The sequence below is a fragment of the Vulpes vulpes genome, chromosome 5 (genome assembly GCF_048418805.1).
Source record: "Vulpes vulpes isolate BD-2025 chromosome 5, VulVul3, whole genome shotgun sequence".
Taxonomy (NCBI): domain Eukaryota; kingdom Metazoa; phylum Chordata; class Mammalia; order Carnivora; family Canidae; genus Vulpes; species Vulpes vulpes.
In genome coordinates this window covers 77,927,193-77,940,226 of record NC_132784.1, presented here as the reverse complement: position 1 = coordinate 77,940,226, position 13,034 = coordinate 77,927,193, and the positions used below count along the sequence as shown (strand labels likewise).

The following is a 13,034-nucleotide window of genomic DNA, read 5'->3' as shown; positions in this document are numbered from 1 at the left end:
GCCAGAACTTCAGCCTGAAGGAGGGACTTTCAGCGGGCGGTGGTGCTAAGCCACTGGAGGCCACTGCTTGCAAGAGACAGAATGTGGGGTGAGGGATTCACCCCAGGCCCTGCTAACCTAGTTTGAGATTTCTAGAGAATCTTCTATTCTAGCACCTGCCCTGGATTTTCTAATCTGAGAGAAGTGTGGAAAGGAAAGAGAACTGGGAAAAGCGCCACCAAAGGCTTGATATGTACAAATGCATTGACTTTTGGCCTCACCTATGGAATACTTCAGTGACAGGCACCAGACAAGGCCGGACAAGGCCCTTTGCTCATTTCATTATCTCATTCAACCCTCACAACACCTCCTATTTTCCCTATTCCCATGGTAAACTGAGGCTCAGAGAGGTTAACTCATTGGCCCAACGTCACATAGCTGCTTAGCCATGAGACCCGGGCCATTGTCCTTTCCCGAATGTCTGTCCTGATTGTGAGAAGATTGAGTTGGGTGAGGAGCCCCAGTGGCTGGGGTTTATCATTCCAGAGTGAGTGAGGTTCCTGGGTGGAGGATGGAGGTGCACTGAGGGGCCAGACAGGGTTTTATAAAAGTACTTTTATTTATTTATTTTTAAGGATTTTATTTATCCATGAGAGACACAGAGAGAGAGAGGCAGAGACAGGCAGAGGGAGATGCAGGCTCCCTGTGGGGAGCCCAACGTGGGACTCGATCCCATAGTGACATGGAATCACAGCCTGAGCCAAAGGCAGGTGTGCAACCACTGAGTCCCCCAAGTGACCCCATAAAAGTACTTTTAATGCATTTGACTCTGGTGCCACCTGCCCTTGTTCCAGCCCCAGCTCCGCTGCCTCCTGGCCACGGCTGCTCAGCTGGACACCCTGCCCACCTCCACCCACAGGGCCCGCCAGCTCCTCATTTCTTCTTGGTCTTCACCAATCCTTTCTGCACAAGGCTGCGGTACAGCTCCTGGATGTAGGTGTAGACACACTTGGAGTCAGGCACTGCCAGCCGCACCATGTCGTCCACTTCCAGCAGCTGGGCGCAGTCGGCCAGTTTCCTGAGGGGCAGAGGTGGGGTGGCTGAGCAGTAGAGCCAAAGCTGAAGGATGTGGGAGCCAGGGGAAGGGGGTGGGGGGTTGGCCCAAGGGTGAAACCCACTGAATCGTGTATGTTGGAGCCGAGAGGTCGTCTAGGTCAACCGGCCCACTGTACAGATGAGGTAACTGAGCCCCTGACAGTCCAAACTCCAGAGCAGCTTGGTCTGACCCCAAAGCCCGAGTTGTCAGTGCACCGTGCGTCCTCATGTGGGAAGGGGACCCCTGGTTTCTAAGTCTAGATCAACCCACCCCTCCCATGTGCTCGTCCCATCTGCCCTCCGGAAGGCCAGCCCACCCCCCCGGGGGGGTGGTTAGAGGATGGAGCTCCAATCCTGGCTGGAGGGCAGCTTGCAGCTGCACCATCTCCAAAGTCAGCAGATGCATGGTCTCCATCCTTCATTCAGTCTCTGCCTCTTTATCGAGGACCTACTATGTGCCAGTCACTCTCTGAGGAGATTCAGCACCACACAAAACCAAAAGTACCCCACTCTCAGATTAGTGACATTCTCATAGTGGAAGATAGGCAGTAATCAAACGTGCTATGGATGGCATATCAGGTGGCGAGAGGTGCTAGGGAGAAAAGTAAGGCATGGAAGGGAGAAAGGGTGTCCCTGTGTTAAGGGGCATTTTCTAGCAGAGAGTTCAAGGAAGACCTCTTAGAAAGAAAGAGTGAATCATGTACGTGTCTAGGGAAAGAGGATTCCAGATGGAAGAAACAGCATGTGCAAAGGTCCTGAGGCAGGATTGCTTGGTGTGTGTGAGGAACATGGAATTCAGCAGCCAGTTCTGTTTTGGTAACTTCCGAGCTGCTCTTCGGGGCCGTGTGCTGCTCCTGGCTCTGCCGAGGCCCATAACCCGAGCAAACCACTGTCGGGCCTTGCCACCACATGCCAGGTGCTTTATCACCTTCTTGCCCTTGAGTGGTCTCGTTTACGTCTATCCTCTGTCCTTAACGAATGGAAGAGGAGCTGGAGACTCAGAGCACTTTGGTGGTGTCGTCACAGCTGGGACTCAATCCCAGGCTTGCCTCTGGGGTCCTTGCCCCAAAACGGGGCCTCCCAGCCTGTCAAACTTCAACGGGTGCCTGGCAGTAGGAGGGTCCTGGTGGAAACCCTGTCTTGGGGCAGAGACAGCTGGGCTGAAACCCGCGCTGGACTGGCCTGAGAACTGGGGGAGGGCACACGCTGGAGGATCTCCAAGGATGGGACGCGCTGGCCGCAGCCAGTGTGCTCATTTCTGCTGCTGGGGGTCAGGGTGCTGTCGCCCTACACAGGAGCAGCTTCCCTACCCCGGGCCCGAGGGGCAGGGCTGACCGAGCCCACCGAGGGGCAAGCGCTGTCCCCCCACCTCCCAGGATTCTGTGGGAATCAGGTGGGCTCGAGAACGGGGGCAGAGGGGGTGATGGCCGTGGCAGGGGCCTCCTTACTTTGCACACGTCATCTTCACTTAAAACCCGAAGAGAAGGGAAGTGGCTGCCAAGAGTCCCAGAGCCAAGGAGGAGGGGCAAGACGCAAATCCAGCAGGTCAGCCCCTCCATCCTGCACCATCCTGCACTGCTTGCATCCCTACACGCCTCCTTCCCTTTCCTCCTGGCAGCCCGTTGTCACCCGATGATCCGTTTTGCCTGCACAAGGCTCGGCCTGGCTTGGGACCACGGCAGGGCAGCTGTGGGAGGCTGGGGACACTTGGTTCCCACTGCTCACTTAGAGTGCTCGGCGCCCGCTGGGAGTCCCACTTCTGTGCCACGGCTCTGCCAGGACCCTCCTGGGGGAGCCTGGGGTGTCGAGGGACCTCACTACTCGTAGCCGCCAAGAGGACAGAATGAGATGCCCCGAGGAAAGCCCTTAGCAGGAGGCCCGGCACCTAATGACCCATGGTTCATGGGGCTTGTCATCATCGTTAAAGGTGTTTCTGAACCCAGAGCAGGATAAGGCCTTCCTGAACCCCTTGGCTGCCCACCCCAGGGCATTCACTCCATCCCGTGATGGGAAAATGTGAAACTGGAAGGAATCTTCTGGAATAGCAAGCCTGGTGGTTTTCGAATTGCGTCCGTGGTGCCTAGGGCCCCGTGCATGTGCCTCAGGGAACGTGTTGGGAAGGGTGTTGGGCGCTGAGCTGGTGTGCTCCAGGAACCACCCCCAGCCTAGAAAGGTTCCCTTTTGAGGGGTGACACTGATAGCCCATGAACCTCAAGCTGGGGAGTGAAGACAAGGAAGCGACAGAAAGTGGAAAATTGTGAGGTTAATGGATTAGAAGACCCCACAAGGTAAAAAAAATCACTTGGAGCGGGGGTGCTGACCTAAGTGAGTTAGAGGAGAGGGGTGGGGACAGGGAGAGAGCTCACGGTCTGAAACCAGGATTTTAACGGCGGTACAATTATTGGCAAAACCTCTAGGTCATAACCATGAGCAGGTGGCTGAGGAGAAGAGCGATCAGCTCAAATGACCAAAAGACCGGTGGGTTGTAATGATTCCTCTTAACGGGTCACTTCGTCCAATGTCATCCAGGCTGTGGACAATTACCATTTGGGTTAGGACACACTTTGCGCCCGCTGTGCCAGTTTCATTACGTATGAGTTAGAGCCACGAACGTCAAGCTCTACAAATGAGCTAATGTTTGAAGCAATATCTATGTTGCATAAGAAAAGTGTGATTTAGTTAAAGTTCTAAAAAAATAAAAATGAAAAGGCCCCCCTGTAATCTGTTTTACACATTGGGCATTCACTTAACCTTTCGCTTGAGGAATCTGCTGAAAAAGAACCCACCGCAAAGCACGGCTCTGCACCACCCCTCTTGTTTTGCCCGTGGGGGACGTGCAGGCCCAGAGAGGGGAACGTTGCTGCCCTAGGCTTCCTCGCAGGTCGGTGGCCAGGCCCGGGCTAGACTGGAGGGCTCAGCGTTCCAGCCCAAAGTGTTGCTGATGTCCCCAGTGACTCACTCCCTGTTCCAGGCCTTTGGAGGTGCACTTATCTGTCCCCTGGGGGCATCAGAGTTGACCCCATTGGCAGCATCCTATGCATAGTCCATTTCTACCAGGTGGCTCAGGAGCCTCTCCCTGGGCTGGAGAGAAGGGGTGCTCCCTGGCATGTGCTCCTTGGGAGCCCTAAGGCCATCAGGGTGCAATCAGGTCTCCCCAATCAGTAGACAGAGGCCTCTCGCTGAGGCCGGCTCCGGTGCTTTGGTGGTGGGAGCACCTGCTCCCACCTGCCAGGTCTTTCCCTCTCAGGTTCCTCCTTGGGCCACACTGTTCCTCACACTCATCTTGCTTTTACAGCCACCCCTGTCTCCATCCCACCACCATCCCTGGCATCCAGCCCTGTGAGCCTCAGCAATAAATCCCCCTCCAGATTCCAAGGGGGTTAATAATGATCATAAAAACAGTGCTACCCTCCATCATCACAGAGGAACAACCGCTAAGATTCTCTTTCTGGAGCTTTTGCTATGATAGTGACTTCACCTAATTATTTACTTACTTCTCACCTGCGGAAGAGGAAATGTCATGCCCATTTTAAAGATCAGAACGCAAAGGCTCAGAGAGGTCCCAGAGCCTGTTCAAAATCACAGAGCTAAGAAATGGCCGAGTCAGACGGTGGCCCCAAATCCCGGTCACCACCCTGTTTAACGGCAGGCCTGCCTCTTCTCTCTTTCTTACCCTGCCTGCATTTCCTTTAGGGCACCTCCCCGAGCCCCCCATTACACTTCACACGGGGTGTGTGTTTATGATCTGCCTTGCCCTGTAGACACGTGAGACTTTGCCGGGTTCACCCACTGCCGTATCCTGATACAGTTCCTGGTGATCCAAAAGTGTCTGCTGGACTCCCAAACGTGTGGCGGTCTGACCACCCCACTAGCCGCCCCCCACGAGCCCAGCTGTGCCCTGGCGGCCCCGAGCTCCACCCCCCAAGGCTGCTGTCTGTGGCTGAGGCTTACTCTGCTGTGGAGAAGGCCAGGGTGAAGTTGTGGCGGCGCTGCGTGGGCTCCAGGGCAGCATAGTCAAAGGCATCGGGGAAGAACTTGTGGATGAGGGCGCAGAAGGCCATGCCGCTGCTCCAGCTGGAGGAGAAGTTCTGGATGTCCACGTGCTGCAGGAGAGCGGGCCCAGGGCAGGCCTCGGTGAGCCTCCGGCTGGACGGCCTGGATGCATCGCTCTGGGGCTTTGTGCCACTCAGACCCTCCCTGGCCCTGCTGCCCGGGGAAGGGTCCCCTGCTCCGTTCCGGCCACCTGCTCCATGCCTACCTCGTAGTTTCTGGTCATGGCCCGGCACCACTCCAAGAGCATGTTCTTGACACCACCAATGGCTGCTCCCGCTGCCTTAGTGTTTCGGAACAGGGCCGTGGGGCCTGAGGCTGCCCTGCAAGGGGAGGGATGAACACAGCCAGACCAGACCGGTGACAGGCCACAGGGGGCCCCATCAAGGAGGATCCCCAGCCCCAGACATCAGTCTTCCTCACCTTGGCCTGAGCTGTTCCCAGGCCCTCGGGCCCTCAGGCCTCCCCACCCCACCAACCAGCCCACGGTTCCTGGGGAAGGCCCAGCCCAGCCGGCACCCTACCCGCCAAACTTGTCCACGATGGCTTTGCGGTTCTGTGCACGGGGCCCCCGGGGCCGGGCAGGGGCTGACACCCTGCGCTCTGGTGCCTTCTCTTTCTTCTTCTCCTGGGAGGCAGGGGGCTCTGTGGGACTCTGGGGCGCATCGCTAGGTGAAGACTCACTATGGAGGAGGTTCAGAACAGTGTGAGAGGGGCTGGGAGCAGCCCCTACAGGGCACAGGGAGGGGGCAGGGGCAGGGGGCAGGGAGCTGGTTAGGGTGGGAGCTCCCTGCGGTCTAAAGAGGAATACGAAGTCGTGCCCCCCACTCCTGGCACACATTTCCTCTGTGCCCAGCACTGAGAGGGGCTCGAGGCGGAAGAAGGAGGCTCAGTCTAGCTTTGGGGAGCGTGTGGTCTGCTGAGATGTGTGGGCAGAGCTAAGACAAGTCTGAGGTCTGGCCTGAGTTTGAATCCTGGCTTTGCCTCTTATTTGCTGTGTCATGACACTTCTCTGAGCCTCAGCCCCCTCATCTGTGAACTGAGGACAAGAACAGCTACCTGACAAGGTGGCTCTGGGACTTGAGAAGGAAGGGGAGTGGAGAGCACCCAACTGTGTCTGCCATGTAACCGGCCACGTGCTCAGTGAACATTGACCTGTTATCTTTCCCTAACAAAGTGGCACAGAGGGCGTGTGGGTGGCTCAGTCGGTTAGGCCCCTGCCTTGGGCTGGGGTCATGATCTCAGGGTCCTGGGGTCAAGCCTGCTCCATGGGGAGCCTGCTATTCCTTCTCCCTAGGCCTCTCCTCTTTGCTGCTGCACTCTCTCCCTCAAATAAATAAATAAAATCTTAAAAAAGAAAGAAAGTGGCACGGAGGTGAATTTCAGGTCGAAATAGGTTGATTCTTCCAATGAGTTAAGTTATGTAATGGCAAGAGAAGTCTCTCACTTTATCCAGCACCCACCAGGTACCACGCACTGTGTTAAGCACTTTATACCATTTTTAAAAATTGATCTCTATGCCCAGCGTGGGGCTCAAACTCATGACCCTGAGATCAAGAGTCACACACTCTACCCACTGAGCCAGCCAGGCACTCAAGCACCTTCCATATTTTATGTCATGGAAGCCTCACAATGATCCTACGAGGTAGGGACAGTTACGGTGCTCAGTTCACAGAAGAGGAGAATAGTGACACGACCAAGGTCACACAGTGTTAAGTGGCAGAGTCATTGTCTGAACTCAGGGTCTCTGCTCATGCTCTGTGGGTAGTGATGGCACCACGGAAACAGGCCAAGCCACAAGATGAGGCACCCTGTGAAGATCTGCCAAGGATGCTGAGGAGGAGGCGTTAGCAGTGGAGAGGGAGCGGGCCAGGTACACCTCCTGCTCCCTTTGCTCCCATCTGCCGGCTCCTTGGGTTTCCTGGGCTCTGCCCTGGGATGGAGGCTGAATGCCAGGAATCCTGGAAAGTCTCAAGGTCAGGTCCAGGCAATGGTGGACTTTGAAGGGAGCATGTGGGCGAGGCAGTGGGGACTAGGGCCCAGAATTTGACATTACCTGGCTGAAGGACTGGTCTCTCCGGAGGCTGCCGAGTCTGGACCCACCCCGTCTGGAGGAGGGAATGGGAAGGATGAAGGGAGGCTGGAGCAACCATGATGAGCTGTCTGCACACCCCCTCAGGGCAGCCCCTGCAGCGCCCCATCCCCATGGGCCCCTGGACTCACTCACCCGGGCTGAGGCCGCTGCCCTCCTCTGTGGGGCTCTCAAGCCATTCCTCAGGGGAGCTGGGGACCGCTCCTGCGCCCTCCTCCGACTCTCTCTCCACACCCTGGTCCTGCTCTTCCTTGGGGCCACCTGGCTCCTGGAATGAACATGATTTGTGTGGGCTCATGGTCCCACAGACACCTGCCCAAGGCTTTGCGGGGACCTCAGGGAGATCTGGAAGGCAGCCCGGGCCCACAGGGCTGCACCCCCAGCCCGGTTCTTGATGTCATTGGGAAGACTGGACTTGCCCAAAGGAATACAGTGGGGGCGAGGGGCTTACTTCCTGGGGTACCCGGGACTCCAGAATGCTGTGGGGGCCTCCTCCCTCCTCCCCTTTGCCTCACTCACTGCCTCCTCCATCGCATCAGCCTCCTGAGGTTCAGCCTCGGCCTCTGCCTCCACAGCAGCCTTGGTCTGTGCATCTGACCCAGCCTCCGGGGCACCAGCTTTCTCCTGGGCTTTAGCCATGGGCTCCTCGGTCTTGTCGCTCTTCTCCTGAGAGGCTGTTGTGGCCTCCTCCTTCCCGTCAGCCTCCCTGGCTCTGGTCTTGGCCTCCTGCTCCCCAGCAGCCTGCGTGGGCTCAGCCTTGGCCTCATCATTCACACGGGCTTCCTCCTGAGATTCAGGCTTGGCCTCCTTCTCGTCAGCTGGCTGCTTCCCAGAGGCCAACGTGGTCCCCAGGGCTTCCTCAGCCTCCTTGGGGCCAGGCTGGGTCTCTTCCTTCCCATCAGTCATCTCCTGAGAAGCCACTGTGCTCTCTTCCTTCCCGCCATCTTCCTTGTGTAGTTCAGCCTCCACTTTGGCTGCCACCTTGACCTCATCCAACCCGTTTGCTTCCCCCTGAAGTTCAGGTGATGTGCTGTCCTCAGCTGCTGCTCTTTCCTGCTTTCCTGCTCCATCTGGAGGTGTCTCTTTGACTGTTGGCTCCACTGAGCCTTTGGCCTCTTCTGCAGAGGCTCCACCTCCCAGTGTTTCCGGGGCCTCTGTGTTTGGGGAGACGGTGGTGCCATCTTCAGTGGGCTTCCCTTCCTTCTGCTCCATCTCTGGAAAGTGGGGACAAGCAAACCTGGTCATGCCCCCTCCCTGCATCAAGTGAAGACTCCTCCCTTATAGAGTGCTGGCCCCAGAGTGTGGGCGGATGAGGGGGGCTGGAGTCCTGCTGTTCAGTCCTGGGTCCCTCACCGTTTAGACATGTGACCTGAGCATCCACTTTCCCAGCAGTAAAATGAAGGGGTGCAGCGCTACTTCCCCCAGGGTGAGGTGTTGGGCCATGTTGACTTGACGCTAGATGGTGTTCAGGCTGTGGCTTGGGCTCTAAATAACATTAGATCACATAATGCCTTTTCAATGATTTTGCCTCTTTCTGATTATGCCAATGAGATGGTTACAATGTGATCCTGCCATCTGGAAACAATTGCCCTTCTCCCCTTTTAATGGAGGTAGCTAGGGGTGCCTGGGTGGCTCAGCGGTTGAGTGTCTGCCTTCGGCTCAGGGCGTGATCCCAGTCCAGGGATCGAGTCCCACATCTGGCTCCCTGCAGGGAGCCTCCTTCTCCCTCTCTCTGTGTGTCTCTCATGAATAACTAAATAAAATCTTAATGGAGGTAGCTAGCCTCAGGCCCGGAGCCCAAAGCAGGCGGGAGTATCTAGAGAGAATCTAATGCACTGCTTTGTTTCCGTTGTATTTATTTTTACAGTTACTTTCTATTTCTGGCCTCTGATATTGACTTTCCATTTCTAATAGTGATATAAACTTTCTTTTAAAAATGTATTCATCGGGTTTAAAAATAAGTTAACTCAAAGGAAGACATTCACCAAAGCGGAGCACAGGTGGTACAGATGTGCCTCAATCCCGGGGGTGGTGTAAAAATGCCTGTAATTTGGGAAACCCTGGGCCAGCTGCTCTCGGGCCTCTGTCAGCCCCGCCAGCTGCCGCGGCTCCGTCTGTGGTTCTCAGGAAAGGTGGGCCTGGACCTGGAAGAGTTTATTCGGGGGAAGAATAGAAACGTACTCTCATTAACCTCTGCCAGAGAAATCTGACCCTCTAACTGCCAGGGTGAGGCGGGGAGAGGGAGATTAATGTACCTTGACACGAGCTCTCCTATTCGAGTACTGTATATACTGTAGGATCTAGAAAAACAGATGGGTGGGGGGACAGGGCCAGGTCCCTCATCCCCCTGCCCTTCTTGGGTATCTGTTTACAAAGAAAACAATCCTCAAATAGTGTTCAGGGCATGACTCAGGCAGTAAAAGTAGTAGGTACTCCTGTCACTGGCTAAAAATACCTCCTGCCCTCTGCCATCACTCTGGGTGGTGGCACCCGGGGCACCTGGGCAATTGGGGCAGAGGCAGGACGATGGGCGGGCTGGTGACATGCCTCTCAGGGCAGGGCCCCGGGGGGTCCCTGGAGTCAGTGCTCCCAGGATTTCCGAGGAAGCAGGCTGGGATGTGCAAAGACGTCCTCCAACTGCACCCCTCCTGCCAGAGCCCCTTCACGGTTCAGCAGCCCCAGCAGTGTATTAGGTGGGAGCTGGCTTGACCCCCAACTCCTAGCCACTCAGTCTGAGGCCTGAGCAGACCCGTGGCTTCCCGAATCCTCAGGCTCCACTGACGATGACAGGACTGGTCTAGATCAGGTTTATCCAAACTCTTCTGCGGAAAACTAGGGTCTCCCAAGACATTAATAGGAGCTGGGGTGGGGGGAGGGATGTATTCTCTGGCTGAGGCTGTTCCAGCAACAGCCTACTCTCCACCCCTTGAGAGACACACAACTTTGTTGGCACGTAAGTGGGTTTCAGATACTCCACAGTAAAAGAAGCCTTCACTTGGCTTAGCTTTGTTTAACTCACTGTTCCCCGAAACTATTTGATCATGGATTTGCTTTTTCTTGCCTTCTTTTCTTTTTGCTCTGCTTTTCCTGAGACTGCCATCTGGAACCATGCCCTGGTTCTCAGAGGAAAGTGTGGCAAGTGCTGGCCTGAGTGATCTGCACAACCCCTCCCTGCCCCGTGCTCTTGTTTGGAGGGTGATGTGGAGCAGTGGCGAGAACCATCAGTTCTGGAGTATTCCCACCATGAGATCCCAGCTCCCACTGTGCTGACCTTGAGCAAGTTATCCTGTCCTCTCTGGGTTGTGATTTCTGGAGATAAAAATCCCCTTGGATGATTAGGGAAGCCAATGCACAGAAAGTATTTTGAGGCGCACCTGGCATGAATGGAGCATTGGGACTCTATTTTATAATTGCTATTATTTTTAAGTAGGCTCCACGCCCAACATGGGCACATCCTTGAGATCAAGAGTCGCATGCTCTACCTGGAGCCAGCCGGGTGCCCCTGAATGGAGCCCTTAGCACAAATCAGCTTGGAAGTTGCAGGTTGGCCTCTGTCCGTTAATGTTGGCCCTGACCGGGTCGTGAGGGCATCTCGTTGGTAAGACAAGGCAAAGAGGACTGAACACCAGTAAGATGACAACAGGCTCCTTTTATGCCTCCAAGTGCGGTGGTGTTTGGCTAAGACTTTAGCAGAGCGCTGTAGCCATCCTTCCTTTGTCTACATGCTGCACACTGCAGGGCGGCGGGGGGGGCGGGGGGGGAGGCAGGTGCACCTGGGCGCACACACACACACACACACACTCCTCGGCCATCCTGGGTGTTCATCACCTCAGCTTTCCACACTCCCCAGGCTTGTCCTAGTAGATAAAGAGTGAAGAACCCCAGAGTGTGAGAAGCCAGGAGACCAGCACCTACCCCAACACCAGCGATTCTACAGCAAGTTGCCAGCTTACCCTGCAGTGCCCTGCACATCTCACCCATTTCTTGCTCTCGCCCTTTGGAATAGGCGTTATTGCCCCCATTTTACAGATTAGGAATTTGAGTCTTGGGGAGTTGAAGTCTCCTAAGTAAAGTCACAGGAAGGTTCGAGGGCCCACCCATACCCAGAATCCGGGTCTCCTGACAACCAAGCTGGCATTTGTGCCAGAGATGCTGCTCCCGCCAGCTCTTCGGCCAGTGTCCCCTTCAGAGGCTCTAGCCCAGGCCCAGGGGCACCCCACTGATGCCCAGGGGCAGCTGGGGGGGGGCTGAGGAGGGCAGCTGTCTCTCCCACGTGCACGGGAAGCCCTGTCCTCCGGCCCTCCCTCCCTTACCACCTCCACTCCTCCTTCCTTCCCGAGAAGAGGAAGCCTATGGCACCCTGTTCTGTCCAAAGCAGCGCTGCACACAGCTCCCCTTCCCTCTCCCTGTGTCTCTTGGCTGGCTGGGAGAACAAGAACCCAGGAGCTTGAGTTCCAAGCCCTGAATAGTGTAGAGGACGCTTTATGGTTCTGTTAAGATCCCCCACCACCACCCCTGACCCCCAGTCTGTCTTCTGTGCTCCTGACACTGCCGCCATCCCTCATCCCAGCCAGTGACCCTCCCCTGGAGACACCACTCTCAACTGCTTAGAGTCTGCCTCCTGCCCCAGGGGGACAGGAGTCCCCAGGCCCTCTCTGCCCCTGCCAGGTCCTCCCTGTGGATGGCCACCTGCAGGCTACTCTGTGGGTGATCTCAAGTTGCCCAGAACCCTGGGTCTGGGCCCCTGACTTCTGGCATCCAGAGAGCTGACATAGAGGTGGAGAGGATTAGCAGAGGGCCTCGGGTTCCCCAATGCTGGGCCTCCACATGGAGGTTCTGGCCCTTGGAAGGCAGGAGAGGGATGGGCAGCGGGACGGGCCACTTACAAAGGCGCCCTGGGGCTTCTCCTACCTGCGGGGCCTCGGCCTGGGGTCTCAGAGCTGTCTCCTTCCTCCAGCTGACCGGCCTCACTCCTGGGCTGCCTTTAGCCCCAGCCAGCGGCCTCTAGCCCCCAGCTCTTCCGTCTGCCCGCCTCCCCCTCCCTCCCCCCTTCCACTCCACCCCACCCCCACTTCAAGAGCCTTCAGCCGAAGAAGAGCATTGTTTACCGCCCTGTTGGTACAACACTTCCCCTTGGCCTAGGAGGCTCAGATTTCCCGTGAAGATCTGACAGGTGGCACCTTTCAATCACAGCGCGTCTTTCCTGCCCTGACCCCAGCGGTATCCATCCTGTGGCCATCTTTCTTCCCAATGTACCCGCCTGGCCCTGGGGACCCTGAAAACCACCTGCAGGCCCATGTGGGAGATGGTCACCAGCCCTCTGGCCTCGCCTGCCCATCCGGAGCCCAGGCTAGGCCTCTTCTGCTCCCTTTGCCCCCCTCACCCCATGTTCCTTTAAATAGTCCTTTACTCTTCCAAGGACAGAAGCAGCTGCTGAAGGGTGGGCTGCAGAGGGGGTGAACAGGACAGCTGCCAACAGGGGGATGTCTGGGGGCTCACACAGCGCAGAGATGTGGAGGGGAGGGGTGAACAGGTGAGGAGGCTCTGGCTCTCGGATGGAAAGCTGGGCTTAGCATTCAGAAAATACAAGGCCAGCTGAAGTGACTGGTACCTAGGAGGCTCTGAACAAATTGTCATACTGAATTGAGATTATTTTTTAAGATTTTATTTTTAAGTAATCTGTATGTTATGTCCACCATAGGGTTTGAACTCACAACCCTGAGGTCAAGAGTTGTATGCTCTCTACGGGCTGAGTCAGCCAGGTGCCCCTGAATTGAGATTTTGTTCAGAAAAACAAATCTGTATCTTCTTTATGTGT

The 13,034-nt window shown here is 56.2% G+C and overlaps 1 protein-coding gene across 1 annotated transcript; it reads right to left on the bottom strand.

Moving 5' to 3' along the window:
• Nucleotides 1-579: 579 nt before the first annotated feature.
• Nucleotides 580-12,356, bottom strand: SMTNL1 (smoothelin like 1). Its single transcript, XM_026012886.2, has 8 exons — nucleotides 12,128-12,356; nucleotides 7,736-8,430; nucleotides 7,352-7,484; nucleotides 7,181-7,232; nucleotides 5,649-5,807; nucleotides 5,333-5,447; nucleotides 5,026-5,177; nucleotides 580-1,057 (listed from the first exon to the last, which is right to left on the bottom strand). Exons 2-8 carry the CDS (start codon nucleotides 8,426-8,428, stop codon nucleotides 913-915), a joined length of 1,449 nt encoding a protein of 482 aa, XP_025868671.1. The 5' UTR covers nucleotides 8,429-8,430; nucleotides 12,128-12,356; the 3' UTR covers nucleotides 580-912.
• Nucleotides 12,357-13,034: the final 678 nt, after the last annotated feature.

What these genes read in the sequence shown, in the direction of transcription:
- SMTNL1 (XM_026012886.2), bottom strand. Translation starts at nt 8,428, where the DNA reads ATGGAGCAGAAGGAAGGGAAGCCCACTGAAGATGGCACCACCGTCTCC. An exon ending in GGGCAGCGGCCTCAGCCCGG is followed by an intron (nt 7,233 to 7,351) that starts GTGAGTGAGTCC and finishes TCCCTCCTCCAG; the next exon opens with ACGGGGTGGGTCCAGACTCG. An exon ending in CTGGCCTTCTCCACAGCAGA is followed by an intron (nt 1,058 to 5,025) that starts GTAAGCCTCAGC and finishes TCTGCCCCTCAG; the next exon opens with GAAACTGGCCGACTGCGCCC.